Source organism: Carassius auratus, chromosome 7 (genome assembly GCF_003368295.1).
Source record: "Carassius auratus strain Wakin chromosome 7, ASM336829v1, whole genome shotgun sequence".
NCBI lineage: Eukaryota > Metazoa > Chordata > Actinopteri > Cypriniformes > Cyprinidae > Carassius > Carassius auratus.
In genome coordinates, this window is record NC_039249.1 from 1,263,346 (window position 1) to 1,289,897 (window position 26,552).

The window sequence follows — 26,552 nt, forward strand, 5'->3', positions numbered from 1 at the left end:
ACACTGTCGGCTGTAATGGCCTGGTTGGCCACAGCGGTTGCAGATAGGTCGTCCTTGCTCGTCCCACTCAAACTGGGGCCGGTTGGGCCAGTTAGGTCGCCTCCCTGCGTCCCTGTTCCCGTCCGAGTACACCCGGTCCCGCGAGATGGGCCTCACCTCTGGCCTGGTAGCCCCAGAACGCAGCTCGTCCACGAGCGTCTTGGTTAGCTCCGCCATCTGCTCCCGGACATCCTTTAGGAGTTCGAGCTTCAGAGTCTGTTTCCACTCTGCCATGTCGGGGACAGCCACTGCGGAGCTACTTACGGCCGCACACACAGGGGGTTCTTGCACCTCAACCTGATCGTTCTCCAATGCCACCGCTTCCTTCTTTAGGTCTTCGAAGGTGAGTTCCGGCTCCCTTCTGAATTGGACTCTAAGTCCCTGGCGTACCGGGCCTTCCCTTAGCCCCAACAGGAATTGGTCCCTCAACAGAGTCTCGCTATCTCCGAGACCATGGTCTGGGCGTCCCTGCAGCCTGGTAACTCGCTCCCGTAGTTGGAGGGCGAAAGCTCTGACGGATTGGCGGGGGCCCTGCTTGCTGCTGAAGAACTGGGCCCGGAGAACCGCAGTTGGAGTGGCGTCACCATACCTTTCCGTCAGGAATCTGAACACAGACTGGGCGGTGGTTCGGACAGCTTCGGGGGCGGCTTGGACTTCCCGCCGCGCTTCCCCGTCAAGGGAGTTGAGGGCAAACTGTAGCTGTTGGGTCGCGCTCAGTCCCTGTAGCCCGGCCAGATATTCGATCTGAGCCCGCCATTCGGAGAGGCGCACCTCTGACTCATTTCCTCCATATTTCTGGACCCAGGGGTTTCCCATGAACACTGGCATGACTCGGGGTGGGGCCCCCAGTGCCTCGTCGTCGGCCATCTGAGAATCCCTGGTCGCTCAACCCGAGGTGAAACCCTGCCGACTACGCCAAATCTGTCACAGGTCGGGGGGGCCAAGCTGGACTGCACCCACCCCTGAAACCCAGGATCACCTCGGGGAGTGTACCAGAAGAACCAGACGGACGAGAGTATAAAAAAATGAACAAGGTTTTATTTGGTTAAAAGCAATTTAAAAGTTCAGTGTTCCTTCCGTGTCTCCCGACCAGAACTCGGACGCCGGGAAGGCGTGGAGTCGTCAGCAATTCGTGCCTGTACGGGGCCAGCAAGAGCCAGGATAGTCTGTCACCCGTCCCGGAGTGAGGGGGGTATCCGGGTAAATAGAGCTCGTGGATGTTTCGGTCGAGACCGGGAAAAGGAATAATTCTCGTGTCCACCTCCTTTTACAGGGACATCACATGCAGCATTCGGCCCAGAGGATCCTGCGATCTGCACAGCAGAGTAGGGAATCAACAGCAAGTATGCGTTCTTGAATAAGTAGTGGGGCTTACGGCTGGGAGATGCTTCGGTTAAGACCGGGAAAGGAATAATTCGTGTGTCCACCTCTTTTCATAGGGACATCACATGCGGCGTTCGGCCCAAAGGATCCTGCGATCTGCACAGCAGAGTAAGTAATCAACAGTAAGTATGTGTTCTTGAATAAGTAGTGGGGCTTACGGCTGGGAGATGCTTCGGTTAAGACCGGGAAAGGAATAATTCTTGTGTCCACCTCCTTTCATAGGGACATCACATGCGGTGTTCGGCCCAGAGGATCCTGCGATCTACACAGCGGGGTAAGTAATCAACAGCATGTATGTGTTCTTGAATAAGCAATGGGGCTTACGGCTGGGGGATACTTCAGTTGAGTGCCTGGGTGTGGATTACGGTGACGGTGGTGGGCTCTCGGGGTGGTGAGCGTCCGGCATTAACTCTATATATCTTCCCCACACTCTGTAACTTCACTTCAAACGATTTATTGTGCAAACACACCACTTCAGACACGGCACACCCACTCTTAGTGCAAATAGAGCCAGCACTCACCCAACGATGACTCCGTCCACTTCACAACGTTATCACTCCCAGTCCAGATGTATACAATTGATCGAAGTCCCAGATCAGGTCTCTTAACTTCCCTCCGATAGCGATGGCGCGGTCTGGTCTTCACTTGCTTTCCAGAACTCACACTCTTTCTGTCCTGAATATCTCCACTCGATCGCTGATATATCTGTTGCACAGCCAGATAGCCGAAACCCCACAATAGTCCTCAAATACCTCCACACGCCAGCCCAAACGTCCCAGGAATTCACCTCTCCTAGGGGAACACATCCAAAGAGAAGAACCACACACTGGGGCAAGCCAACCCGGAAGAATAGCCGGAAGAACGAACGACCAAAAAGAATCAACAACCCTTTTTCATGGTCTCTGCACTTCTCTTTTTATGTGGTTACTCCGCCTCCATAATCCTCTCACAGATCGCCACATCAAACTCCCCACACCAGATGTCAATCTGTCATTAGCGTTGTTATTGCGACATCGGGCGCAACCCGGAAGTGGACCGGTGTTACCGCGACACCGTCCCGAGGGGAACACAAAATTCCGGCGGGACTTAGTTCCGCTTCCCTTTCGTCACCCCGTGACATATATACTTCCATTTAGAGAAGGCTACTTTTGGATTATTTGGGCTCGTCGCCATACCTGTCTCTGGTTGACTGACTGGCTTGTGTTGTTCGCTGTGTGTCCCGTCCTGTCCGACTATGCGTTATGATGGGTTGTTCGCAATTCGACTCTAAGAGCCGGCTCTTTTAGTTGAACTTCGGGAGCTGGCTCGCATATCTGAAGAGCCAACTCTATTTTTTCAAATTTAGCCTATAGAAATTAAATAATTATGTAATAAAAATTGAAATATTATAGTCAAAGTCATTTAAAGAGCCGTTTGTGAGCCAAAGAGCCGGCTCTTTTCAGTGAGCTGAGTCAAAAGAGCCGAATTCCCATCACTACTATGCGTGCTTTCGAACACCCGCCGCACTCTACCTCTGATTGGCTTACAATGAAATTTTACTCTACCTCAGCCAATCGTCAGCATTTATGCGCTTGTCTCATGCTCTGCCCACTAACCAAGGAAGAACAGTAAAAAAAAAGTATTTGCCTCTCGCTCAGAGATCTAGTTGGTCTGATAAAAAAAAAATAAAAAAAAAAAAAGCTTCATCATCAGTTATAGTAACGCGCCGCATTTTTTGGCAGTAACGGTAATGGCGTTATTAAGATGAGAAGAGTAATCAATTAGATTACTCGTTACTGGAAAAAGTAATGCCGTTAGTAACGCCGTTATTCCCATCACTGCCTGAGAGATAAACAGATGGTAAACAAAGTAAAACACTATTATTAGCATAATAGAAAAGTCTGAAGTGTAAATAATCCACATTACCTTTACTGTGTTTACTAGCGCTGAAGATCAAGGCCTGAAGTCCTTTAAAGAGGTATAATGTCATGCTCAGTACGGCTACATTTGCTATTGTTAGGCTACTTCTAAAAATCCTTCAGAATCTCATGTTATCAAATTTAGAAAAATAATTCCCATGAAACATCTGGATGATTCTCACGTCACACATTCATCACTGGTTTCTCTGGAGATCCTGTAAACGAACAAGGCTTCGGGGTGGAGCAAATGCTGCTACTCTTTATGAATAACAACTCAGCATTTACAGATTTACTTACAGATGATCACAAGGAAATATGCAATTAAACTGAAAAATACACAGATATAGTTTTCAGAAGAGGTAACCATCATAACCAAAGCTTCGACTTGAAGTGAAATCATCAAATTATTCTGAAAATGTAAATGCGCAATATCTTATCTTGAAATAATGATATTTGATCTAAAGACATCATACATTCAGATAAACAAGTCTGCTTAGTTATATGTATAATTTATAAAAGTGTCAGTGAAGTGTTCAATAAAAATAAATTACACTTGAGGTATTTCTGTAATGCTTAAAAGTGTTGAAAATCTATGGAGACCCGCACATGACATGCAGGAAAAAATTGTTAGGCTAAATCATGTGCACGATTTACTAATTAGTTCCCTCATTGTACTAAAACGTGCACACGATTACTATTGCATTCCCTCGATTTACTATTTCGTTCACTCAATTTATAAATAGTGTGCACGATTTAGCAAATAGGGAATGTGTTGTGTCATGTACTGTAATTCCTAATGCTACCTCTAGGGACGTTGTATTGTAAGAAGGAGAAGTGGGTACAACAGAAGGGGAGAAGAAGGGGCTTAGATAAAGGGACTGCTTTGTTAGGCATTGACTTGATTTCTGCCCTAAAACTTCAAATAAAAGGTGATAATGTTTGCTCCTCGGTCATGGCCACCAATACCACATCCCTGACAGATACTGAAATGGGATGTGTGTAAAATTTGTTTTATTACAGCTTTTGGCCTGTTCAGATATTGCAGGGTTCTCTATGGCCTGGCATCCTTGGAGGGCGTACCAGGTGTCAAAAATTACCTGGATGATGTTATCGTCTATGGAAAGACATCTGAGGAGCATGACTTGAACCTCAGTACTGTGTTGCAGAAATTGAAAGAGTCTGGGCTGGTGATAAATTATAAAAAAATGCATTTTCAAACAGACTTCATTGTGGTTTCTGGGCCATATAATCAATGCTCATGGAATCCTACCTGATCAAGAGCACCTAGATGCTGTCCGTGAAGCTCCACCTCCATCTGATGCAGCATCTCTGCAATCCTTCCTAGGATCAGGCACGTGCACAGGTGGATGTATGATGTGTATGAGTGCAAGTGTTTAGTGTAACAGAAGACATAAACTTAAACTCAAATGTGCATCGGTGAAGAATGCTGGCGTCCCGAGCGAGGCATGGACCTGAACAGGTCAAACGAGCAGCGTTCAAGCTTTTAGCCACCGAAACAGAGCAGGAAGAATGCGAGGAATCCAGCAGCGAACCTCCTATTTAAACAATTATTCTCAGGTGACAGCAATCAAGTCTGAAAAAGAGGAGGGGCATGAGAACAAGCAAAGACAGGACAAGGGCCGTAACAAGCCTATCTAAAATAATAATAATAATAATAATAATCTTGCCAGATGGCCAATCTACCCATGGTCCACATGCTTTCAATAAACTGAGAACCATACCTGCATCTTCTTCCGGATGTTTGTACAATGGAGCTAATTTCATGCCAAACGTTGCTGGAATGTTTTATCACAGAGTTTAACTGCATGATAATTCACGTTGCGAGGGCGCCACCTGCTGGACAGAGAGCCACCCAACATGACCATATGATGATAATCAAATACATCAAATCTGGACAGTGATGTATGTGTTCATGTATAAAGAGATCAAATATGGCAAAGACTTTAGTGTACACTTATAGGAAAAGAACTAAAATGCAATGAGAGATTCAGCTGTTGTCATGCAGGCCAAGATTAGTCCATATACTCTTGTGAGAAGAATAAAAAGAGACCCACACACATAGGAGATCTGACTGAGGAATATTTTATTATTATTGACAAAATATATATTATAATAAAATAACGGCTGTATGTTCATATAATGCAGAGAGAATTAAAAAAAAAATCCTATGCATTAAAATATGGATCTTAGATTACTAAAATGGGTCTCCTACAGCTGTTCTCCTTTTAAGCATTTGGGTTAATATCTTTCAATGCATCTTGTAATTAATTAATAACAGTATTCCATATTATTTTTGCAACAAATTAAATCGCAACCAATAAAACCAACATGTTTAAAAAATAATATAGTCTGAGATTGATAGCAGTTACCTGAAATGATGTGAAAAACAGCACAAACAAAAATCTGACTCTTTATTGTACCAAAATTCTATTGATATGTGACTTGCATAATAATTTGGAACACAGTGTATAAGGAGAATAATCCTGGAGTGTTTTAATCAAATACGTAAACTTCTTTTCGACCGAAGAAAGAACGACGTAAACATCTTGGATTATATGGCGGGGGGGGGGGGTTGGGGGGGGGTATCAGGAAATGTTGATTTGAAAGTGAAATAAACCTTTAAATTGTCAGTTGTTGAGTTAATTTAAGATAAACCCACATGCATAATTTAGACAACACTCATGTCATCTTTGCAATAAACAGACTAATCACACATATATTATAAAAAAAAAAAAAAAAAACACTAGTCTGTTCCCGCTTCAGTACATTTGTTTTTCTCTTTTTTAAAAAGTATGTGTTGATGTTTCTTTGCCTTTTTCACCGCACCTTTGGCATTCTCATAGTTGAGTTTTGCGGTATTCTTTATAGCGTCAGACACCGAGTCCGTTTCTTCTGCGGCTTTGAATCCGGTGATTCCTCCCCCAATCGCTCCGGCGAGAGCGGCGACAGCGACCCCCGCAGCTGCAGCGATACCAGAACCAGCCACTCCGACCCCAGCCCCGGCCCCCGCGGCGATGATCCCCGCCTTCACCGCCACTGCTCCCGCCACTATCCCCGTGACTCCCGCAGCCCCGGCTACGGTTCCGGCTTCTATTACTCCGGCAACATTGGCGGCTTTCAGTAAAGACACGACGGAGGCCACAGCGACCCCGATGCCCAGAAACGCACCGGTAAGTATTCCCGTGGTCACTCCTGCCAGCTTAACCAGAAATTTTTTGTGCGCTATCTTTTTGGCCTCTTCGCGCCTCTCTTCTGGTGACATATTGACCTCTTTTATGTCCTTCATCTCATCTTGAATCTCCTCCTCCACTATCTGAAGCAGCTCGTTGGTGTAGCAGGTGTTCTGATTGTCCTTCAGCTTCTGCTCGATGGTCTCCAGCAGGTTCTTCACCTGGACTCTGTTGCTCCTGTATCCCATTTGACGGGTTCTCCAGTATTTGCTGTCGATGACGTGACAGCGGCCTCCACATTTATCAACCAGCTCCTGTAGCTTCGGACTTATCTTGACAAACTCCTCGATGGTTTGTCCTTCCAGCTGTTCTCCGTGAGTGAATAAAACCACTGAGTGATTGAAGGTGTCTTCTCCACAATACTCCATGATTTTATCCACGACCTCCATCTCTTGTCCCGTGTATCTCCCCACCTTCAGGACGATGGTGAACATGTCTGGACCCGGAGAGCTTTCGATCACAGAGCGAATGATCTCAGATTTGATGGCCTCCTCATCCAGACCGGTGTCGAAGAGTCCAGGTGTGTCAATAACGGTGATCTTTTTGCCGTGGACCTTGCGGTCTCCACTGACACATTCAGTCGTCACTGATTCAGGAGAAGCTTTGCTCTTGAAGACTTGTTGTTTGAGAATCATATTCCCGGCGCTGCTCTTACCATCTCCGGTTTTCCCAAGAAGCACAATCCTTTTCTCAGGCAGAGAGTCAGAAGCTTTTGGAAAAAAAAAGAAAGAAAAAAATAAGTTGTTAATAAAGGATCTTACCTATTTAATGAGGTTTACAGATCTATATTAATTCTTGAAAATGTAGCCATAATATGGAAGTAAATATCTGTCATTTGAAAAAAAGCATGCTTTTTATTATGAGATAAAAATATTAACTTATGACATATGCCATAATGTTGACATAAAAGTCATGAATATGCCACTGACATACTAAGTCATGATTATTTAAATTATGAGATATCAAAATGATGAAAAAGTCTTACTTGGCATAGTAGGTCAAAGTTATAGATAAAAAGTTGAAATTGAAGTTGGATATTATAAAAAATAACTCGTACAATGTTAAAATTATGATACAATGAGTAATGATGACAATGATAAAAAGTAAACTTTGAGGTCTACAGACTGAACTCTTATGCATAACTGCACTCTTTGGGTGTAAGGCATCAGATTGAAGCTATTTAATTCTGAATAACAAATATTTCACAGATTTTCATTGTATTTAAAAACAATTTGAGACCTTGACGTTCCATAGCAAAAATTCAAGTCATGTATTTTTGAAACAATCACAATTCAGTCAAAACTGAGGTTTAATAAATGATAACCATTTTCATTTTGGTGTGAACTGCCCCTTTAAGACTATTATCCTCTGAACTTCTTAAGCTCAAAAACTCTAGTAGCTTTTCATCTTAAACATGGCAACACTTTGAATTGTTCAAAGACAAATATCATCTCATATACGAGAATCATAAGGAAAGGTACTTCATTAATGCTATCATCTCTTACCTCCCATGTTCCGTCTACTGAGGTGCAGTAATGAATCAAAATTACTTTATATTTATGGTGTTTTTATCTCAAATTGTCATGGTTCCTTGTTCTCTTTATGATCATTTAAAAAAAAGCCACTGTAATATAAAGTCCATTCGATGTGTATCAGTGAACAACTTAAAGAGTTTCACTGCTTGAAGCACCCTTAAGTAAGTCATATAGACACTACGTGAATTACAGGAATTACCAGAACGACCAGTACGCTTTCACACACCTCCTACTTCACGTCACAATCTCTCTGAACAGCACATTACTTCAGAATCAGACACAAAAGTCTTCCTGAGAGCAGTGTTGGGCAAGTTACTTTTAAAAAGTAATTAGTTACAGTTACTAGTTACTTCTTCCAAAAAGTAACTAAATTAGTAACTCAGTTACTAATTTTAAAAGTAACTAGTTACTTAAGAAAGTAACTATTGCGTTACTTTCAAGTAAAATTAAATTTTAAATGCTCAAATGTGACCCCACCTCTACTCCACTTTAAAGGAACTTAAAATACATGTGCATGTTCAATTATTTATGATAAATCTGAATATTATAATGAAATGGACACTTAATACAATACATTATTAACAGAAACATGAAACATTGTACACACATCTAAAAAAAAAAAGTTGCTGTGGGACAAAGTGAGACTAGCCTCCAATCAAATGGCATGTATGTAGATATTATGTTTATATAGTGGATCAATGCAAATAACACAATAGATTTTTGGGAACTTTTGATATTTACTTTTATTGTTTCTTTAATTTCTTGAAGGAAAAAGTAATGTATATACTTCCATTTAGAGAAGGCTACTTTTGGATTAATTGGGCTCGTCGCCATACCTGTCTCTGGTTGACTGACTGGCTTGTGTTGTTCGCTGTGTGTCCCGTCCTGTCCGACTATGCGTTATGATGGGTTGTTCGCAATTCATGAGCGTTAGTGATGATGGGTCGTTCGCGAATGAGCGTTAGTGATGATGGATCGACTCGTTTGCGAATGAGCTTTTGATGAGTCGTTCGCGATTCGCGAATGAGCCGACTCTAAGAGCCGGCTCTTTTAGTTGAACTTCGGGAGCTGGCTCGCATATCTGAAGAGCCAACTCTATTTTTTCAAATTTAGCCTATAGAAATTAAATAATTATGTAATTAAAATTGAAATATTATAGTCAAAGTCATTTAAAGAGCCGTTTGTGAGCCAAAGAGCCGGCTCTTTTCAGTGAGCTGAGTCAAAAGAGCCGAATTCCCATCACTACTATGCGTGCTTTCGAACACCCGCCGCACTCTACCTCTGATTGGCTTACAATGAAATTTTACTCTACCTCAGCCAATCGTCAGCATTTATGCGCTTGTCTCATGCTCTGCCCACTAACCAAGGAAGAACAGTAAAAAAAAGTATTTGCCTCTCGCTCAGAGATCTAGTTGGTCTGATAAAAAAAAAAAAAAAAAAAAAAAAAAGCTTCATCATCAGTTATAGTAACGCGCCGCATTTTTTGGCAGTAACGGTAATGGCGTTATTAAGATGAGAAGAGTAATCAATTAGATTACTCGTTACTGGAAAAAGTAATGCCGTTAGTAACGCCGTTATTCCCATCACTGCCTGAGAGATAAACAGATGGTAAACAAAGTAAAACACTATTATTAGCATAATAGAAAAGTCTGAAGTGTAAATAATCCACATTACCTTTACTGTGTTTACTAGCGCTGAAGATCAAGGCCTGAAGTCCTTTAAAGAGGTATAATGTCATGCTCAGTACGGCTACATTTGCTATTGTTAGGCTACTTCTAAAAATCCTTCAGAATCTCATGTTATCAAATTTAGAAAAAATAATTCCCATGAAACATCTGGATGTTTCTCACGTCACACATTCATCACTGGTTTCTCTGGAGATCCTGTAAACGAACAAGGCTTCGGGGTGGAGCAAATGCTGCTACTCTTTATGAATTACACACCCAACTGACAACTCAGCATTTACAGATTTACTTACAGATGATCACAAGGAAATATGCAATTAAACTGAAAAATACACAGATATAGTTTTCAAAAGAGGCAACCATCATAACCAAAGCTTCGACTTGAAGTGAAATCATCAAATAATTCTGAAAATGTAAATGCGCAATATCTTATCTTGAAATAATGATATTTGATGTAAAGACATCATACATTCAGATTAACAAGTCTGCTTAGTTATATGTATAATTTATAAAAGTGTCAGTGAAGTGTTCAATAAAAATAAATTACACTTGAGGTATTTCTGTAATGCTTAAAAGTGTTGAAAATCTACGGAGCCCCGCACATGACATGCAGGAAAAAATTGTTAGGCTAAATCATGTGCACGATTTACTAATTCGTTCCCTAAATGTACTAAAACGTGCACACGATTACTATTGCATTCCCTCGATTTACTATTTCGTTCACTCAATTTATAAATAGTGTGCACGATTTAGCAAATAGGGAATTTGTTGTATCATTTTCTGTAATTCCTAATGCTACCTCTAGGGACGTTGTATTGTAAGAAGGAGAAGTGGGTACAACAGAAGGGGAGAAGAAGGGGCTTAGATAAAGGGACTGCTTTGTTAGGCATTGACTTGATTTCTGCCCTAAAATTTCAAATAAAAGGTGATAATGTCTGCTTCTCGGTCATGGCCACCAATACCACATCCCTGACAGATACTGAAATAGGATGTGTGAAAAATTTGTTTTATTACAGCTTTTATCACTCATGACGGCCTGTTCAGATATTGCAGGGTTCTCTATGGCCTGGCATCCTTGGAGGGCGTACCAGGTGTCAAAAATTACCTGGATGATGTTATCGTCTATGGAAAGACATCTGAGGAGCATGACTTGAACCTCAGTACTGTGTTGCAGAAATTGAAAGAGTCTGGGCTGGTGATAAATTATAAAAAATGCATTTTCAAACAGACTTCATTGTGGTTTCTGGGCCATATAATCAATGCTCATGGAATCCTACCTGATCAAGAGCACCTAGATGCTGTCCGTGAAGCTCCACCTCCATCTGATGCAGCATCTCTGCAATCCTTCCTAGGATCAGGCACGTGCACAGGTGGATGTATGATGTGTATGAGTGCAAGTGTTTAGTGTAACAGAAGACATAAACTTAAACTCAAATGTGCATCGGTGAAGAATGCTGGCGTCCCGAGCGAGGCATGGACCTGAACAGGTCAAACGAGCAGCGTTCAAGCTTTTAGCCACCGAAACAGAGCAGGAAGAATGCGAGGAATCCAGCAGCGAACCTCCTATTTAAACAATTATTCTCAGGTGACAGCAATCAAGTCTGAAATAGAGGAGGGGCATGAGAACAAGCAAAGACAGGACAAGGGCCGTAACAAGCCTATCTAAAATAATAATAATAATAATAATAATCTTGCCAGATGGCCAATCTACCCATGGTCCACATGCTTTCAATAAACTGAGAACCATACCTGCATCTTCTTCCGGATGTTTGTACAATGGAGCTAATTTCATGCCAAACGTTGCTGGAATGTTTTATCACGGATTTTAACTGCATGATAATTCACGTTGCGAGGGCGCCACCTGCTGGACAGAGAGCCACCCAACATGACCATATGATGATAATCAAATACATCAAATCTGGACAGTGATGTATGTGTTCATGTATAAAGAGATCAAATATGGCAAAGACGTTAGTGTACACTTATAGGAAAAGAACTAAAATGCAATGAGAGATTCAGCTGTTGTCATGCAGGCCAAGATTAGTCCATATACTCTTGTGAGAAGAGTAAAAAGAGACCCACACACATAGGAGATCTGACTGAGGAATATTTTATTATTATTGACAAAATATATATTATAATAAAACAATGGCTGTATGTTCATATAATGCAGAGAGAATAAAAAAAAAATCCTATGCATTAAAATATAGATCTTAGATTACTAAAATGGGTCTCCTACAGCTGTTCTCCTTTTAAGAATTTGGGTTAATATCTTTCAATGCATCTTGTAATTAATTAATAACAGTATTCCATATTATTTTTGCAACAAATTAAATCGCAACCAATAAAACCAACATGTTTAAAAAATAATATAGTCTGAGATTGATAGCAGTTACCTGAAATGATGTGAAAAACAGCACAAACAAAAATCTGACTCTTTATTGTACCAAAATTCTATTGATATGTGACTTGCATAATAATTTGGAACACAGTGTATAAGGAGAATAATCCTGGAGTGTTTTAATCAAATACGTAAACTTCTTTTCGACCGAAGAAAGAACGACGTAAACATCTTGGATTATATGGCGGGGGGGTATCAGGAAATGTTGATTTGAAAGTGAAATAAACCTTTAAATTGTCAGTTGTTGAGTTAATTTAAGATAAACCCACATGCATAATTTAGACAACACTCATGTCATCTTTGCAATAAACAGACTAATCACACATATATTATAAAAAAAAAAAAAAACACTAGTCTGTTCCCGCTTCAGTACATTTGTTTTTCTCTTTTTTAAAAAGTATGTGTTGATGTTTCTTTGCCTTTTTCACCGCACCTTTGGCATTCTCATAGTTGAGTTTTGCGGTATTCTTTATAGCGTCAGACACCGAGTCCGTTTCTTCTGCGGCTTTGAATCCGGTGATTCCTCCCCCAATCGCTCCGGCGAGAGCGGCGACAGCGACCCCCGCAGCTGCAGCGATACCGGAACCAGCCACTCCGACCCCAGCCCCGGCCCCCGCGGCGATGATCCCCGCCTTCACCGCCACTGCTCCCGCCACTATCCCTGTGACTCCCGCAGCCCCGGCTACGGTTCCGGCTTCTACTACTCCGGCAACATTGGCGGCTTTCAGTAAAGACACGACGGAGGCCACAGCGACCCCGATGCCCAGAAACGCACCGGTAAGTATTCCCGTGGTCACTCCTGCCAGCTTAACCAGAAGTTTTTTGTGTGCTATCTTTTTGGCCTCTTCGCGCCTCTCTCCTGGTGACATATTGACCTCTTTTATGTTCTTCATCTCATCTTGAATCTCCTCCTCCACTATCTGAAGCAGCTCGTTGGTGTAGCAGGTGTTCTTGTCCTTCAGCTTCTGCTCGATGGTCTCCAGCAGGTTCTTCACCTGGACTCTGTTGCTCCTGTATCCCATTTGACGGGTTCTCCAGTATTTGCTGTCGATGACGTGACAGCGGCCTCCACATTTATCAACCAGCTCCTGTAGCTTCGGACTTATCTTGACAAACTCCTCGATGGTTTGTCCTTCCAGCTGTTCTCCGTGAGTGAATAAAACCAATGAGTGATTGAAGGTGTCTTCTCCACAATACTCCATGATTTTATCCACGACCTCCATCTCTTGTCCCGTGTATCTCCCCACCTTCAGGACGATGGTGAACATGTCTGGACCCGGAGAGCTTTCGATCACAGAGCGAATGATCTCAGATTTGATGGCCTCCTCATCCAGACCGGTGTCGAAGAGTCCAGGCGTGTCAATAACGGTGATCTTTTTGCCGTGGACCTTGCGGTCTCCACTGACACATTCAGTCGTCACTGATTCAGGAGAAGCTTTGCTCTTGAAGACTTGTTGTTTGAGAATCATATTCCCGGCGCTGCTCTTACCATCTCCGGTTTTCCCAAGAAGCACAATCCTTTTCTCAGGCAGAGAGTCAGAAGCTTTTGGAAAAAAAAGAAAGAAAAAATAAGTTGTTAATAAAGGATCTTACCTATTTAATGAGGTCTACAGATATATATAAATCTTGAAAATGTAGCCATAATATGGAAGTAAATATCTGCCATTTGAAAAAAAACATGCTTTTTATTATGAGATAAAAAATTAACTGATGACATATGCCATAATGTTGACATAAAAGTCATGAATATGCCACTGACATACTAAGTCATGATTATTTAAATTATGAGATATCAAAATGATGAAAAGTCATACTTGACATAGTAGGTCAAAGTTATACATAAAACGTTGAAATTGAAGTTAGATATTATAAAAAATAACTCGTACAATGTTAAAATTATGATACAATGAGTAATGATGACAATGATAAAAAGTAAACTTTGAGGTCTACAGACTGAACTCTTGTACATAACTGCACTCTTTGGGTGTAAGGCATCAGATTGAAGCTATTTAATTCTGAATAACAAATATTTCACAGATTTTCATTGTATTTAAAAGCAATTTGAGACCTTGATGTTCCATAGCAAAAATTCAAGTCATGTATTTTTGAAACAATCACAATTCAGTCAAAACTGAGGTTTAATAAATGATAACCAGTTTCATTTTGGTGTGAACTGCCCCTTTAAGACTATTATCTTCTGAACTTCTTAAGCTCAAAAACTCTAGTAGCTTTTCATCTTAAACATGGCAACACTTTGAATTGTTCAAAGACAAATATCATCTCATATACGAGAATCATAAGGAAAGGTACTTCATTAATGCTATCATCTCTTACCTCCCATGTTTCGTCTACTGAGGTGCAGTAATGAATCAAAATTACTTTATATTAATGGTGTTTTATCTCAAATTGCATCCAGTCATGGTTCCTTGTTCTCTTTATGATCATTTAAAAAAAAGCCACTGTAATATAAAGTCCATTCGATGTGTATCAGTGAACAACTTAAAGAGTTTCACTGCTCGAAGCACCCTTAAGTAAGTCATATAGACACTACATGAATTACAGGAATTACCAGAACGACCAGTACGCTTTCACACACCTCCTACTTCACGTCACAATCTCTCTGAACAGCACATTCCTTCAGAATCAGACACAAAAGTCTTCCTGAGAGATAAACAGATGGTAAACAAAGTCAAACACTATTATTAGCACAATAGAAAAGTCTGAAGTGTAAATAATCCACATTACCTTTACTGTGTTTACTAGAGCTGAAGATCAAGGCCTGAAGTCCTTTAAAGAGGTATAATGTCATGCTCAGTACGGCTACATTTGCTATTGTTTGGCTACTTCTAAAAATCCTTCAGAATCTCATGTTATCAAATTTAGAAAAATAATTCCCATGAAACATCTGGATGATTCTCACGTCACACATTCATCACTGGTTTCTCTGGAGATCCTGTAAACGAACAAGGCTTCGGGGTGGAGCAAATGCTGCTGCTCTTTATGAATAACACACCCAACTGACAACTCAGCATTTACAGATTTACTTACAGATGATCACAAGGAAATATGCAATTAAACTGAAAAATACACAGATATAGTTTTCAAAAGAGGTAACCATCATAACCAAAGCTTCGACTTGAAGTGAAATCATCAAATTATTCTGAAAATGTAAATGCGCAATATCTTATCTTGAAATAATGATATTTGATGTAAAGACATCATACATTCAGATAAACAAGTCTGCTTAGTTATATATATATAATTTATAAAAGTGTCAGTGAAGTGTTCAATAAAAATAAATTACACTTGAGGTATTTCTGTAATGCTTAAAAGTGTTGAAAATCTATGGAGCCCCGCACATGACATGCAGGAAAAAATTGTTAGGCTAAATCATGTGCACGATTTACTAATTCGTTCCCTCAATGTACTAAAACGTGCACATGATTACTATTGCATTCCCTCGATTTACTATTTCGTTCACTCAATTTATAAATAGTGTGCACGATTTAGCAAATAGGGAATTTGTTTTTATCATTTTCTGTAATTCCTAATGCTACCTCTAGGGACGTTGTATTGTAAGAAGGAGAAGAGGGTACAACAGAAGGGGAGAAGAAGGGGCTTAGATTTGTTAGGCATTTACTTGATTTCTGCCCTAAAACTTCAAATAAAAGGTGATAATGTCTTCTGCTCGGTCATGGCCGCCAATACCACATCCCTGACAGATACTGAAATAGGATGTGTGAAAAATTAGTTTTATTACAGCTTTTATCACTCATGACGGCCTGTTCAGATATTGCAGGGTCCTCTATGGCCTGGCATCCTTGGAGGGCGTACCAGGTGTCAAAAATTACCTGGATGATGTTATCGTCTATGGAAAGACATCTGAGGAGCATGACTTGAACCTCAGTACTGTGTTGCAGAAATTGAAAGAGTCTGGGCTGGTGATAAATTATAAAAAATGCATTTTCAAACAGACTTCATTGTGGTTTCTGGGCCATATAATCAATGCTCATGGAATCCTACCTGATCAAGAGCACCTAGATGCTGTCCGTGAAGCTCCACCTCCATCTGATGCAGCATCTCTGCAATCCTTCCTAGGATTAGTGTCCTGGTACTCAAAATTCCTACCTGGAGTGCATTAGTGCGCTAAAGGAAAAGGAAAATTTTTCTTGGACACTGTTTAATTTTTGAAAAAAATTAAACAGATGCTTGTGTCCAGTCCGGTCCTTGCCATTTATGACCTCACACTTCATTCATTTCTTCAACATTAAGTTCTCTTTCAGTGACTGATTTTAAAAATTGCCTGTGCTGCTTGTCCTGAACTGTAAATGCTGCGAAAGCAAATTACACAGGGCTGGCCACCCTCCATCAAAGCGGTGAGTCAGGACATGATTCCATACTTCAGAGTGAGAGAGGAACTCGCAGTGAAAGATGCTTTCATTTTTCAGAGGAACAAGGTTGTTAGTCCCTGTGGCCCTGCGACACACTTTGATTTCCTTGGCGCACAAGTCTCACCAAGGCATAGTCCGCACAAAACAGAGGTTGCGGGATCTTTACTGGTGGCCGCATATAGACGCTCAGGTCCAGTCAATGATTGCTACATGCATACCCTGCCAGTCCAATGACAAATCTGCTGTGACACATCCAGCACCTCTGCAGCCAGTTCAGTTCCCTGAGGATCCGTAGAAAAAACTGGGTCTGGATAAAGTCGGACCATTTGAAACAGCCACCCATGGTTGCAGGTATGCTATAACGCTCACAGACTATCATTCCGAGTAGCGTGAGCTTGCATTTGCTAGTAGTGCAACTACGGAGGACGTTGTCAAATTTCTAAACACTGTTTTTAGTCATCATGGCAACCCAGAGTGTATCGTTACGGATAATGGTACACATTGCTGAGTTTGTGAATGAACGGGACATAAAACACATAAGCACGTCTGTGTACTATCCTGCAGCTAACGGTGCGGTCGAAAGATTTCACCGTGCATTGAAAGGTTGCATCCAGACTGCCTTTCAACACACACAACCATGGAACAGAGCTGTTACCGAGTGGCTCCAGGCGTATCGGGCAACCCCTCACGCTACGACGGGTGTGTCACCATACGAGCTCTTGTGTGGGATGAAGATGCGAACCAAGCTTAACATCCTGCCTTTACATGGGGAGAGCAAATGTGATCATGCTGCTGTCCATGAACATGTGAAAAAGAAACAGGACAAAATGAAATTATACACCGATCACAAACGAAGTTCTCGTAATCCTCGCTTTTGACTGGGAGGAAAAGAGAGAATGAGGTGTCCTTGTGCTAATTCCAAAAGGTCATCCTAAATTCTCTGCTCCTGTAAGAGTAGAGAAGAGAGTTGGACCCAACACATTCCTGCTCAGTGATGGAAAAAAGTGGAATGCTGCTCACCTGCCATACTCGCCTGAATTGACTGACTGTGCCAGTAACACAAAACACTACACACAGTTCTGTGAAAGTCTCTCGTATGAGATGAAAGCCTGTTTGGCACAAGGACTATGATGTACACTAAACAGGACTGTTTTACATGCAAGTAGCACAGGTGTAGCTCTCGATGAAAAAAAAAAGAGAACTGTTCTGAATTATTTAATTGCTCCTTGGTTTACAAAAGTGGTTGAAGTAACAGTGAAACAATGTTATCAAATATGTTCAAATGTTAACTGATTGCTTCTGCTGACCATCCATGTACTGATGTTATGAGTTTTTAGTTACAGAGATCTCACTGTTTACATGCATTGAATATAATTTATGGACTGTTACTGAATAGGTGTCTAGGTTGTCCCAACTACTTATTCAGGGTACATGTTTTCTTCTGTTGAGTTAAGGAGAATGTTTTTTACAAAAAGGGGAAATGTTGTATCATGTAATGTAATTCCTAATGCTACCTCTAGGGACGTTGTCTTGTAAAAAGGAGAAGTGGGTACAACAGAAGGGGAGGAGAAGGGGCTTAGTGAAAAGACATGTGAAGTTACTGTTCAGAATAAAGTGAGGTCTGGAAGATAATCGTTGTGCTTATTACTTATACAAAACCTAAAAATGCAATAGTAAATCGAGGGAACTCAATAGTAATCGTGTGCACGTTTTAGTACATTGAGGGAACGAATTAGTAAATCGTGTGCACAATTTATTTATTTTTTAATAAAAAGTTCCGTAAAAAGCAAATATTTTCTAAAACACATTAAAAATGTAATGACTTTGCTTGAAAATTTAAGGTCTGAATGAACACCTCTGTAGAAGTCAATTAATACAAGTTGATTATCTCTTTATATTAAACGTGAATTACATTTCTTTTTTTCTTTTTATAAATACGCAATCAATTAAACCCTTAAGTGACATTTCATCATGGAAGCTTGTGGACAGTCATGTCATATTCATGTACTTTACTAGAAGATCTGCAAGACAATATGGAAGTAGGAAACGGAATAGCTTTTTTTTATATATAAATTATGCCTTACCACCAACTAAGAACGGCCATGCACCACCACCCACAGAATCGAGAAAGAGCTATCAATCTGGCAATCCTTTCCGTGTCCGGGCTGGGCGAGGTTTCCCGTGTTGAGTCAAATTAAGCCGCAGGCTCCACTCCTGGTGCTGCCCTTCCATCAATTCCTTTAAGCTCCAGCTTTTCAACCATACTTCCCCCAGTTTCCCGCACGCTTCTTGAAACATATACTTTCACAAATATACCAATGAAAACCAATAAAAAAAGTGTAAATTACAATACAAACTTGTTTATATTTCACAGTGAACTTTATTTGTTCTTGATACATTTGACAATATTATATAAAAAAAAATGTATAAAAATGCTTTGCTCTGGAATTGTTCACATTCATTATAACACATGAACACAAACCTGGCAGAAATGGTACTACCATGAAACGTGACAAGGATAACACTTTATGGAAGGCAGAAGGGGTCAAAAGATTTTAAAAGGAGCGCGTGAAATTTCATTGTGTCATCATGCACTGTGTGTTCTCATTAATAAAACATCAGACATCAAGCTTTTTATGAAGGATTTTGTAATGGTACACGGGTATACACATATACATGTATGCAAACATCAGATATTATAACACGGCCAGAATATGTGGGTCTACACATGCAAAAGAAATACATTCAAAATTAACAAATGTGGACAAACGCGTTCAAATTCCACAGAAACATTTCACACGTTCGGTTTAAATACTTTTGGCCCCATCCACCTTCCAAACACTTACATGTGAAAAACATACACTTCAAGTCACATAGAACAGCATAAAGATGTACAGTAGTTCAACACAGCGATGTGAATGAGATACAACATCATAAGGCAGCAGCGGCAGAATCAGAAAATGCACTAACCACATTAAAAATACAAATAAATGGTGCGTTCAAGTCCTCCTGGGGAGTTTGCATTTATGTGCTGGGAATAGTAATTATGGTGTCAGGTGCAAATTACTTGGCAAGATGGTGATGTACCTTTTCTATAAAAAACAACTCTATTTCTATAAAACAATGAATAAAGAATTTGCATTAATTGTGTTTTTGTCTTTTCAATTCCCAATTGTAATCTAAATTGATACATATTATATCATAAATTAACAATACTATTGTATTTTGTTCATGCAATTTGACTAGTTTTAGTGTACAAATAGAAATAAATGAATTTATTTCAACAAATTGATCATGAAAACAGACTGTATCTGTTGTGTCCACCATGTCGGAAACTCAAGGCTTCAAAAAATCCAAATCATCCAAATCTTAAACTAAACTTAGCTAGCTGCCAAGGCAATATTTTTAATGTAATGTTTAGCTATATATCAGCGGGACCAAAATAATACTGTTTCCCACTCATAATTACTACTTAGTGGTTGCGTTCATGTGTGTAAAACTCATAAATGCAATCTTTCTAACTTGAACGCATCATTTTTCACGGAACATTTTGCTCCTCCTCCTCCAGAAACTTGGAATAAAGCTCAAAATCATTAAAGCAGAGTCTGCTAAAAATCTAAGATATCCTCAGTGTCAGGGAAAAGATGACCGTTTGCTCTCTCACACTGTGACAAACACCAATCGGGCAGAATACACCAGATCCGCCAGGTAGATCAGGAAGTTGAGAGCGGTGAGAACAGCCACAGCCACTAGTTTATCCCACCAACACAAATCGTAACGGTTTTCGCAGATGGTTGGTCGCCTTGAGCTCCCTGAATGACGGCTGTCAAACTTGAAGATCGGCCAAATGATGGTGGCAGTGAGGTACATGATGACCGAAAGCAGAGCGTAGGCAGAAAGGAAGCGTGCGAATGGGAACGGAAGGAACCCGGTGCATTCACCGACGCACATGATCACGATGGCCGCCGAAATCACGAAGCAGATGCAGTAGACAGCCATGCACCACTTCAGGGCCGAGTGACTATCATAAGAGACGGGGTTGCTGATGAACACGAATATGATGCAGGCCACGAAGGTCTCACAAACCTTAAGCAGGCCTGGAACCGTGGCCATGTACCCGGCGACTTCACCTGGTTGCGCTCGCGTCAAACTCACTTCGATGAAATACGCTATGGTGGCCAGGCAGGAGAAGACCGTGGAGACGATTCGGAGGTCTCGAGCCTCATCGCTTGCCACTTGGCCCTTCACGAAGTAGAGTGGGAAAATGATGGACGCCGAAAGGCAAAGAAGCGTAGCATAGCAGGCAAACGTAATAGGGAAGTTTTTCCAGGACAAGGGGGCACGAGCCTGGAGACCCATGACCTCCACCAGCAAAACCAGCAGGGTCCCGGCGAAGCTGAAAGCCCAGCAGAAGATGCACCAGTCGTACATGCTGTTGTTGATTGCCCCTCCATGGGCCGCAATGCTAAACGCCACACAAGTGAACACTAGAGCGGCCAAACGCGCCCACATGGGACGGGAAGTCTTCAAGACCACCAGAGGCATGATTGGTGAAGTTTCTGGACGTCAAAGGAGTGCAATGTGTGGCCTTCTGGTGATTCTGCAAAGGACAAAAAGAGAGGCAGTTGGACCTTCTGTATCAACAAAGCAGGACACTGAGATTTCACGTGCTTCAATCAATGATCGCGTTACAAAGACAACAAGCTCAAGAGAAGCGCTTCAGCCCTGGATGTGTAAATGCCTGTTAATTAGGTTTGACACTTTTAGTGCGGTCAGTTTCCTGCACTAGCTTTAGTAAAGTGTGTATTGTATCGCATTCATTCATTGGTTGCATAACCATCAAGTACTGATCCCCAAAACGTTATAGATAAGCACTCATTCCCAGAGTGGTTTTGAAGAGAATTTTGGCATCATTTAATCACCTCTGTGGCATTAAACATGTAACAAGTCGACATGTCTCAGAAGAAGATATTTTGAAGAATGTTAATAGTTGCTGGTAGACCATGGACTTCCATGGTATTTTTTGGAAGTCATGGCTACTAGCAACATTTTGGTTACCAACATTATTCAAATTGTCTTGAAACAACTTGAGTAAAGGTGAGTAAATGATGACATTTTTGGTGAAGTATCGCTTTAAAGTAGCTCAGGGAAAAAAACTTAACACATACTTCATACTTAACACATTTTTAATTTAGTGTACATGATCACTTTTTAAGCAATGGTTTATTTGTTAATGGCAAATATGAATGTTATGAAGCTATAAGAATACATTTTGTGTGCAAGGAAAGGAAAATAACTACCATCTGAATCAACAAAGCATGCCATTGGCTGAGAAATCTGACCCGCTTCAATCACTGATCGAGTTACAAAGACTACACGCTCAAGAGAAGCTCTGTTTGTGTGAACATGTGGCCCGTTTAGGACACTGAACGTTTTTAAGAGGAACTGTGTGGCCTGTTTCCTGTACTGCATTGACTTAAGTGTGCATTGTATTAAATTGCATTCATGCCTTGGTTGTGTAACTGTTATGTACTGATCCAAAAACAACAACAAAAAAATGTTAGAGATATGCACTCCCTCCCTAGACTTATTTTAAACAAGCAGGTCACCCAGAAACAAAAATGTGGCATAATTTACTCATCCTGTGTTGTACCAGGCATATAGGAATCTCTTTCTTCAAAAGAAGACATTTTAAAGAATGTTGGTAACCAAACAATTATTGGTAGGCCATTGACTTCCAGAGTTGAAGGTGAGTATTTTCATCATGATTGTGTTTTAAGCAGCAGTTTATAGATTAATGAAAACTCGTATTGATATTTACTTAAACTGTTTCTAACTCATCCAACTTTCTTCTCTGGAACATGTTAGGAATTATGTGTTGTTCACACCAAAGATGACAACTTTTAACTATAGATTTTGACTAATCATGTTGATTCAGTGAGAACATAAAACTCCACACCACTGCTAGAAGTCCTATAAGTTGTAACATTTCATTGTACATGAAAAAATACTACAGTAATTTGTAGTAAATACTATAGTTTATTATTTTATACAGTATGATGTAGCATTCAAACATTTTGTAAATAATATAATATATACAGTGCAATACACTTTAATATAGTATGGTTCAAAAACACTAGAATTTACTATAGAATACTATGTGGGATTGTGCGAGTTAATTGTGTGCCTTTCCACTCCACCATAACTCTCAAATCTGATTCACAATACAGCAAACAGCTACTTAAATGTAACTACTGGTCATCCTAAAATCTCCTTTTTAAATTAGAGTAAAGATGGGTTTGGGTTTGGAATGACATGACATATTTTTCATTTTTGGGTGTACTGTTTCTTTAAGAACTCAGATGTAGATTTTGAAATTTACATATTATGTCCCAATTTAAGCTAGTTTCTGACAACCATTTAAACTCATGAGGTAACAGCACATATCTAACAAACCCATCAGCAGAAGTGACTCAGCTACTGGTCACTTCCTCCACATCACCACTTTTTGTTCACACAAACATCTTTACTAGAGTTTTTTGTGTGACAGACTTAAAGTAAATATTAGCTCTCTTGTTATTTTTTTTTATTACTTACATAGAGATCAAAACTGTTACCTCGGCACGTCTCTCTTCCATCTTTCTAGCAGCTAACGGATGTGGTGGCGGGTGTGGCTGTTGTGTTTTATGGGTCGGTTGAGGTTGAAATGAACGTGGGGCTCGAAAACCAAACATTCTAAACACTGAACTGAACGCATTTAACAGAATTCTAGAACTTTTGGATGCGCTTAAAAAATGTCCCCAAAGTACAAACTGTTTAGATGCATGTATAAACTAGGCTAACGTTACTTGAGTATTTTCTCAAAAGCGTATTTATGTAAATTAGGCGCATTCCTCAGGCTGAAGCGTCCTATCTACCAAAACAATAATGCCAATGCAAACAAAACTAACCCAAAAGACAATTAGAAAAACAACGACATACCTTATACAGACTTCGTCGCTTTATTCCAGTTTTGATCACAAAGGAGAAGCGAGACCCTCTCCTCTCTTGTAACGCTGCCCAGATGTGCTCTTCCTTAGCAGGACTCAGTCCTCCACGCCCATTTCCTACCAAATTAGGTAACGTTACTGCCTTTCTCTTACCATTTGACCTCTCCATATAGTCTAAAATTAGATGTTGGAATTTAGTATTCCATTATGTCACTTTGTCTCAACCATTTTAATAAGAGGAACTTAAAAATTACAAGGATAAATGCTACTCTTACCATATATTATTTTGTATATACAATTTATATATGAACATTTCAAAATAAACAACATTGTTTATTTTAGTGGAACCGCGAAACTGTAACTGTAGCATTTTCAGTTCTCTGTGTGTGATGAATAGGTTCGAAACCCAGGCGCGACTGTTTTTGACCTCTGCTTATAATTTAAATTAAACATATTAAGGGGTATGGAAAAACAAAACAACAACAAACAAAGAAAAAAAACAACAACAATATGATACTGATTAAAACATTTTAATTGGACAATGGTATTAAAAGTAACCCAAACAGGGTAAAAACGGTATTAATTGTTTTCGTTAGTCTGTGATTTTACAGGGTTTTTTTTAAATCTAGATATCGCCTCTAATCTGACAAATCATGTCATAAACCAGAGACCATACGGATGTAGATTTAATCACGGTATCAGACACTCTATCTTTATGAATGCTCATGAAGCTCTGGTAAACACCGCTCCCTGGTGGTCTAGTGGTTAGGATTCGGCGCTCTCACCGCCGCGGCCCGGGTTCGATTCCCGGTCAGGGAACAAAGTTTTTTCATTTTTATTTTTTACTGTAAAAATACTATAACAATAAATTTATTTATATCTACTGAACCACGGGTTGTTGAATGCTTACATAAGAGTGACGTAGAATCATTATTTTGTTGTCATTTTTTAAATTGCGATAATTAAAAGCACACAACACAAATGGGCTACATATCACTGTAAAAAAAACAAATCAAACAGGCAAATCAATTTAATTTCTATATTTTTTTTATTATGATTTCTGAAGGATGTGACACTGAAAATTGGAGTAAAAATGTTGAAAATACAACTTTGAACACACGAATAAGTTACATTTTAAAATATATTCAAATAGGGAAAAAAAGTTATTTTAAATATAAAAATATTTCACAATATTACTGTTCTTGCTGTACTCTGGATCAAATAAATGCAGGCTTGGTGAGCAGAAGAGACTTCTTTAAAAACAAAATATCTTACAGTTCAAAAACTGTTGATTGGTAGGCTATATAGATTACAGAAATGTGTTATATATATATATATATATATATATATATATATATATATATATATATATATATATATATATATATATATATATATATATATATATAATTTTTGTCCCCCTCACTTCTGAAAAGATGGCTACGCCCCTGCCACTATAAAACATCAGTAGCCTGTTTGTGTGACATCGGCTTCATGAACATTGTTAAACATTTACTTTGCATACAAAATAAAGTTACAAAAATAGGCTACTCCTTAAACAACAGTATTGTGTTAATTCATGAAATGTTTAATTGGTTAATTAAGTCGAGCATAACGAATTGAATAACAAGCATTTCTAAACAAACTTTTCACAAAGTCACTTTAATTTTTATTTATTTAAGAAGCGGTTAAGAATTTGAATTAATAAATAAATCCAAATCATTTGATGTATCAGCTGTACAGTTCATATTAGACACAAGTTCTTTCCAGGAAATGTTGCACATTGAAATCAATACAGTCTGTGCACGCGTGCCATGAACGTGTACGCAGTTTGCGTGCTGCTGAGTGATCGAGTTCAAGCCAAACAGTGACAACAGCGCCTACTAGGGGCACAGAATACGATGGTCACAGAATCTGGTGTTACTCCGGTCTCGTTCTGTCTTGAGCCACAGCGATTCATCATTCAACGCGTTTCCTTTTGTAATCAATAACGTGACTGAACCTGGAGAAATGATATAAAACTACCGTCAGCTGTGAATTTTATGAATTTTTATAAAGAATAAAAATTTTATTTGTTTTTAATAAATGTTTTTAATAAATGTTTTTTTTTATATATATACTGGAAGTTTATAAATTACATGTAATATGTAATAAATAAATCTAACACAAATTATATTAAATATATTATGAAAAAAAAATATGAGATGTTGCATCAAAATAGTTTTTCTGTATCAGCTTGCTAAGTGACATTGCTGCAGCTTTCATTTTTAATTCACATATATATATATATATATATATATATATATATATATATATATATATATATATATATATATATATATATATATATATATATATATATATATATATATTATCCATATTCTTTTGTTTTGTATTTTCATTTTAGTCATTTTGTTTCCTATTAGTCTGTTTTTATTTTTTTTTATTTCTTGGTAGAATAATTCTGTTTTTGCTTTTATTATTTTAGTTTTAGTTTTAGTACTTAAACATAAATCATTTTACTTGTAGAGTCAGCATTATAAATTTTCGTTAACTTTAAGCTTTTATCTAATATTTAGATCTTATAAATGTTTTATTGTTTATTTTATCTATTTTTTATGTTTTATTATTTGTAATACTAAAGCATAACATTTATTTAAGTGAACTGGCCAAGAAACATACATCATTCTAATTTTCTTTAAGTTTTCAGCAAATATTTTATAAATTTTGAACTTAAAAAAAAAATAAAAATCAGTCTTATTTCTATTCAATTCAATTATACATACACACACACACACACACACACACACATATATATATATATATATATATATATATATATATATATATATATATAATGTATTTTTAGTTTTAACTTTTGTGTTAATAACAAGACATGTTTTATCTGGTCATGCCCACAGATCAGTGGAGTGCTCTCACAGACGAGCTCAAAGATACAGACACGTCTCACAGCATTCTT

At 39.2% G+C, this 26,552-nt stretch overlaps 3 protein-coding genes, 1 long non-coding RNA gene and 1 other non-coding gene across 5 annotated transcripts; 1 reads left to right on the forward strand and 4 right to left on the reverse strand.

The window, feature by feature from the left end:
- Nucleotides 1-3,188: 3,188 nt before the first annotated feature.
- LOC113105497 (uncharacterized) lies at nucleotides 3,189-5,399 on the reverse strand. Its single transcript, XR_003292374.1, has 3 exons — nucleotides 5,063-5,399; nucleotides 4,591-4,914; nucleotides 3,189-4,504 (listed from the first exon to the last, which is right to left on the reverse strand). It is a non-coding gene; the product is annotated as an uncharacterized LOC113105497 (long non-coding RNA).
- A 14-nt stretch (nucleotides 5,400-5,413) lies between these two features.
- Nucleotides 5,414-8,275, reverse strand: LOC113105430 (GTPase IMAP family member 7-like). The gene is made up of 2 exons (XM_026266491.1): nucleotides 8,077-8,275; nucleotides 5,414-7,280 (listed from the first exon to the last, which is right to left on the reverse strand). Exons 1-2 carry the CDS (start codon nucleotides 8,081-8,083, stop codon nucleotides 6,085-6,087), a joined length of 1,203 nt encoding a protein of 400 aa, XP_026122276.1. The 5' UTR covers nucleotides 8,084-8,275; the 3' UTR covers nucleotides 5,414-6,084.
- Nucleotides 8,276-11,887: 3,612 nt separating this feature from the next.
- Nucleotides 11,888-14,732, reverse strand: LOC113105431 (GTPase IMAP family member 7-like). The gene is made up of 2 exons (XM_026266492.1): nucleotides 14,527-14,732; nucleotides 11,888-13,735 (listed from the first exon to the last, which is right to left on the reverse strand). Exons 1-2 carry the CDS (start codon nucleotides 14,531-14,533, stop codon nucleotides 12,543-12,545), a joined length of 1,200 nt encoding a protein of 399 aa, XP_026122277.1. The 5' UTR covers nucleotides 14,534-14,732; the 3' UTR covers nucleotides 11,888-12,542.
- Nucleotides 14,733-19,001: 4,269 nt separating this feature from the next.
- LOC113105458 (myeloid-associated differentiation marker homolog) lies at nucleotides 19,002-23,692 on the reverse strand. The gene is made up of 2 exons (XM_026266531.1): nucleotides 23,565-23,692; nucleotides 19,002-21,183 (listed from the first exon to the last, which is right to left on the reverse strand). The coding sequence occupies exon 2, from the start codon at nucleotides 21,126-21,128 to the stop codon at nucleotides 20,244-20,246; it is 885 nt and encodes a 294-aa protein (XP_026122316.1). The 5' UTR covers nucleotides 21,129-21,183; nucleotides 23,565-23,692; the 3' UTR covers nucleotides 19,002-20,243.
- Nucleotides 23,693-24,319: 627 nt separating this feature from the next.
- On the forward strand, nucleotides 24,320-24,391 carry trnae-cuc (transfer RNA glutamic acid (anticodon CUC)). Its single transcript has one exon. It is a non-coding gene; the product is annotated as a tRNA-Glu (tRNA).
- Nucleotides 24,392-26,552: the final 2,161 nt, after the last annotated feature.

Bases quoted from the DNA above. Each gene is read 5' to 3' on its own strand.
- LOC113105458 (XM_026266531.1), bottom strand. From the start codon at position 21,128: ATGCCTCTGGTGGTCTTGAAGACTTCCCGTCCCATGTGGGCGCGTTTG.